This window comes from Argentina silus (assembly GCF_951799395.1).
Source record: "Argentina silus genome assembly, chromosome: 20".
Lineage (NCBI taxonomy): Eukaryota > Metazoa > Chordata > Actinopteri > Argentiniformes > Argentinidae > Argentina > Argentina silus.
Genome location: NC_139674.1, coordinates 12,658,299 through 12,663,298, shown reverse-complemented (window position 1 = coordinate 12,663,298; position 5,000 = coordinate 12,658,299). Strand labels below are relative to the sequence as shown.

General features: G+C 52.7%; 1 protein-coding gene across 2 annotated transcripts in view; it reads left to right on the top strand.

Annotated features, from left to right (window-relative positions):
• flncb (filamin C, gamma b (actin binding protein 280)) overlaps nucleotides 1–5,000 on the top strand; it is a 58,741-nt gene that overhangs the window by 32,201 nt on the left and 21,540 nt on the right. For both annotated transcript variants that reach the window (XM_083692045.1, XM_083692044.1), the window contains exons 13-20: nucleotides 377–490; nucleotides 695–838; nucleotides 1,034–1,157; nucleotides 1,589–1,749; nucleotides 1,836–1,926; nucleotides 2,097–2,266; nucleotides 2,680–2,797; nucleotides 3,383–3,648. In XM_083692045.1, coding sequence (XP_083548171.1) covers nucleotides 377–490; nucleotides 695–838; nucleotides 1,034–1,157; nucleotides 1,589–1,749; nucleotides 1,836–1,926; nucleotides 2,097–2,266; nucleotides 2,680–2,797; nucleotides 3,383–3,648 — 1,188 coding nt within the window. The remainder of the gene's footprint in view (nucleotides 1–376; nucleotides 491–694; nucleotides 839–1,033; nucleotides 1,158–1,588; nucleotides 1,750–1,835; nucleotides 1,927–2,096; nucleotides 2,267–2,679; nucleotides 2,798–3,382; nucleotides 3,649–5,000) is intronic.

The window sequence follows — 5,000 nt, the reverse complement described above, 5'->3', positions numbered from 1 at the left end:
CACGGCCTGGGGCGGTCCAGTGGTCCAGCACCACGGCCTGGGGTGGTCCAGTGGTCTAGCACCACGGCCTGGGGTGGTCCAGTGGTCCAGCACCACGGCCTGGGGTGGGCCAGTGGTCCAGCACCACGGCCTGGGGTGGGCCAGTGGACTAGCACCATGGCCTACCGTACACACGTACGGCCATGTCGGCATTCGTTCGAATCCGGCCCACGCCCTGCTGACATCCCCACTCCTCCTTACTTTCTTCACTATCTCTGTCCAATGAGAGTGGGACTGCCCCACTCAAAGAAAAAACTATGAAAATAACCTTTAAAATCCCCCCCCAAAAAACATGGGTAACAGGACATATCATTTGATCGTGTTTGTGTCCGTGCAGGTGAAGTGTTACGGCCCGGGTCTGGAGCCCACCGGCTGCATCGTCAACAAGCCTGCTGAGTTCACCATCGACACCTGTGGAGCCGGGAGGGGCCAGCTCAAGATCTACGCCCAGGTAGGAGACCGCTCCTCAACCCGCCCAGCAGAACCAGAATCACCACCTGGTTAGATGCCCTGTATGGACCTGTATCTGATGTTGTGGCTTATTTGAATGTGCTTAAGCACGTTGTTGAGTGAGGTGTGTGTGTGTGTGTGTGTGTGTGTGTGTGTGTGTGTGTGTGTGTGTCTGTGTGTGTGTGTGTGTGTGTGTGTGTGACAGGACGCAGAGGGCTTCCCCATCGACATCGAGATCACAGATAACGGAGACAGCACCTACTTCTGTGTGTACATACCCACCAAGCCCATCAAACACACCATCATCATCACCTGGGGAGAGGTCAACGTACCAAACAGTCCCTTCAGGGTGAGAGAGAGAGAGAGAGAGAGAGAGAGAGAGGGGGGGGGGGGGAACTGAATGACCACTGATTAAACACCTATCTATATTCATCTTGTGTGTGTGTGTGTGTGTGTGTGCTTGTGCGTGCTTGTGTGCTGCTTGCGTGTGTGTGTGTGTGTGTGTGTGTGTGTGTGTGTGTGTGTGTGTGGGTGTGACTCTCAGGTGACCATCGGAGAAGGCAGCCACCCAGAGAACGTGAAGGTGTACGGCCCGGGCGTGGAGAAGGCGGGGCTAAAGGCCAACGAGCCCACCTACTTCACTGTGGACTGCAGCGAGGCGGGGCAAGGTGAGACGCACCGCAGAAATACAACACATAGAACAGACAGCACTGTTATTTAAAGCCTCAGTCGGTCAGATGGTCAGATGGTAGGCAGAATGGGGTCTTAGTGGATGGAATTGCTGCAATTGATGCAAGAACTGAAATCAACTGCTTTCCTCTGCTATCTGTCACTCTGACTTTTCTGACTCCTATTTCTCCCCAATACCCATTCCTGGATTATCCCTATGTCTTCCTATTCCCATTCGACCCCTCATCCTGGCTCCATATCTTCCCTGTCCCATTCCCTGTCCCATTCCCTGTCCTCATCCTGGATTCCTGTCTTCCCTGTCCCATTCCCTGTCCTCATCCTGGATTCCTGTCTTCCCTGTCCCATTCCCCGTCCCATTCCCTGTCCCATTCCCTGTCCTCATCCTGGAGTCCTGTCTCTCTCCCGTCAGGTGATGTCAGCATCGGGATCAAGTGCGCTCCGGGCGTGGTGGGTCCCGCCGAGGCCGACATCGACTTTGACATCATCAAGAACGACAACGACACGTTCACGGTCAAGTACACGCCCCCAGGCCCCGGGCGCTACACCATCATGGTGCTGTTCGCCGATCAGGTGAGTCAGGTGATACCCTGGTCGCCGCGTGCTCGTTGGAACTGTGGACGGTGACCTTTCAACTCTGACCCCTTTCTCCAACACAGGAAATACCCATCAGCCCCTTCCGCATCAAGGTGGACCCGTCCCACGATGCCGCCAAGGTCAGGGCCGAGGGACCCGGACTCAACAAGACAGGTGAGGCCCGTTACCATGACCCCCCCCCCCCCCCCGAACCGACACGGATTTATGAACGTCAGAACGTCACAATTTAGAGATGATGTTGATGTCATGAGAGCTAATGTACAGCACAGTGGAGGATGATCAGATCGGTGGTGTTGACTGTGTTGGTTGTTCTCTGCTGTTAGGTGTGGAGGTGGGGAAGCCCACCCATTTCACCATCTTCACCAAGGGGGCGGGCAAGGCCAAGCCCGAGGTGCACTTCACCGGAGCGGCCAAAGGGGACGCCGTGAGAGACTTTGAGATCATCGACAACCACGACTACTCATACACAGTGCGCTACACGGCGGTGCAGCAGGTAAAGGCGTCTCCTCTCCTCTCCTCCCCTCCCCTCTCCTCTCCTCCCCTCCCCTCTCCTCTCCTCCCCTCTCCTCTCCTCTCCTCTCCTCTCCGTGACTGTCTGGTTAACCTGTAGTGTTGTTTCTCCGCCATCTTGTTTGTGTGTTAGGGTACATTCACATTTTGATTCGAGGCGAGAGATGACTGAAGTCTTGAGAGTACTGTATGTGGCCTGTTGCATCAACATGAATATCTTGTGTGTGTGTGTGTGTGTGAGAGAGAGAGAGAGAAAGAGTGAAAAAGTGTGTATGTAGCATACAAAAACATTTCTCTCTCTCTCTCTCTCTCTCTCCCTCTCCCTCTCTCTCCCTCTCTCTCTCCCTCTCTCTCTCTCTCTCTCTCCCTCTCTCTCTCTCTCTCTCTCTCTCTCAGGGAAGCGTCTCCATCTCAGTCTGCCACGGGGGTGACCCTATTCCCAAGAGCCCCTTCAACATCAGTGTGGCTCCGCCCCTTGACCTCAACAAGGTCAAAGTTCAAGGGTTGAACAACAGTGAGTAGCCTATTGGCCGGCACGTACAGCGCAGAGAGGACTGTTAGTGAGATCCTCCTGGGAAGTAAACCAACATCGGTCGAGAGTTCGACCCTGTGATCTCCAAACACATTCATCTATCTCACTGTGACAACACACCAGCCAGAGATAATAGGAATGATGAATAATAATAAACCCGATATCAAGTTATATCAACTGAACTTGACACTCAACACTGTCAACTAAATGATTTAGCTGACGCACATTATTAATTTGTTTGATAATACAGACATAGAGACAAATATATCAGAATGTCATCTCTGCATCCCAGCGTTTCAGCATCTCTGTTGATGAGCTGATAAGCTATTAATATTGTTATTGAAGCTCAATTACCTAATTTCCTTTGTTTGTTGATGTGTGTGTGTGTCTGTGTGTGTGTGTGCGTGTGTGTCTGTGTGTGTCTGGCTGTGTGTGCGTGCGTGTGTGTGTGTCCATGTATGCGTGTGTGTGTGTGTGTGTGTGTGTGTGTGTGTGTGTGTGTATGCACATGCGTGTGTGTGTGTGTGTGTGTGTGTGCACGCGTACGTGTGTGTGTGTGACCTGCAGAGGTGGACGTGGGGATGGATCAGGAGTTCACGGTGAACACGCGCGGTGCCGGCGGTCAGGGCAAAGTGGACGTGAAGATCACCTCCCCCTCCCGCCGGCCAATCCCCTGCAAGGTGGAGTCTGGAGGCGCGGCCAACGAAGTACACACTGTGAAGTACATTCCCCCGGAGGAGGGGGCCTACAAAGTGGACATCAGCTACGACGGGAACCCCGTCCCATGCAGCCCCTTCACTGTGGAGGGGGTCATGCCCCCAGACCCCTCAAAGGTACAGTAAGACCCCCCTTTTTCCAATATTCACAAAAGAGATTCTTCATCCTTCCACCCTTCCTTGAAGTCAAGTTCCTAACCCCATCTATCCGGGCTATCCTGTCGAATTGCTAGCTTTTCGATAGCGTAGCTGGTTTTAACATCGGGTGTTTGAGGAGACGGTCACGTGTGTTGGCGAGTCAGAGGTCGCAAATTCGAGACTCGGTTGGAGCAAGTTGAATTGCGGGGCGACTGTTTGCAACAACTTGGACGTCTGTTTCACCTGTACATGTAGCGGAGGTGATTTGGAGGTTATGGGTAGCCCTTGCCTGAGACCTGTAGACTGTAAATGTCATCTCCCGGACTTTGAGGATGTTTTCTTGGTTTAATGGTAGAGGCTTGGGTCTGTCACAGGAGCAGCCCTGGTGGTCTGGAGAGGAGCGCTAGGCCAGACTTCATCCCTTCTCTCATGAAAATGAGGAATGCAGACTTCCTATGGTGATGTACATAATTGCATCCAGAATCCATTTAACAACTGTCAGAAGGGTTCAGACTCAAAGGACAATCCCTACTGCGTAGTTATTCCTCCCGCTGTCCCTCAACCACCTCTGCTCTCTCTCTCTCTCTCTCTCTCTCTCTCTGTTTCCTCCTCTCTTCCCCATCCCCCTCTCCCTGTGTCTGTGGTCTGTCTACCTCCATTGTGGTTCCTCTTGACTGTCTGTTTCTGGTCTGGGCCCCCAGAGGAGCTGTAATAGGCTGTAAAAGAGCATTAATGAAACATATCCATCACTCTGATCATCTCTGGGGCTTTGGCCTGGTTTGCTTTGGCCTGGGATTCACAATACTCCCCTCATTAACCAGAATGTCAGAAGAAGGACAGAGGAGGAGAGGGGTGTGTGTGTTGAATGTGTGTTTGTGTGTGTGTGTTTGTTGAGTATGTGTATGTGTGTCCGGTGTGTATGAGCATGTGTGTGTGTGTGTGTGTGTGTGTGTGTGTGTGTGTGTGTGTGTGTGTGTGTGTGTGTTTGAGTGATTACCCCAGAACCCAGTTAAATTACTCGGCTGGTGAGGTCATTGCTGTCCCGTGTGTGACTGGGGGTCGTTCCTCCGTTGCACACCTGACCCCCTTTGCCAGATGTTTCTGTGCGTCACCCCCCCTCCCCCCTCTCCCCCACCCCCCCTCCCCGCCACTAACCGAGGGGAGCTGAACATCAGTCACTGGCTGATCACGGTAGGAAACAATTACTAGGAAGGTTTAGGAATGCCACAGAGACAGTAGTGACAGATGTTAACCATGATGGGCCTGTGGTCATTGTGGTATGTTAACCATGAAGGGGTTGTGGTCATTGTGGTATGTTAACCATGAAGGGG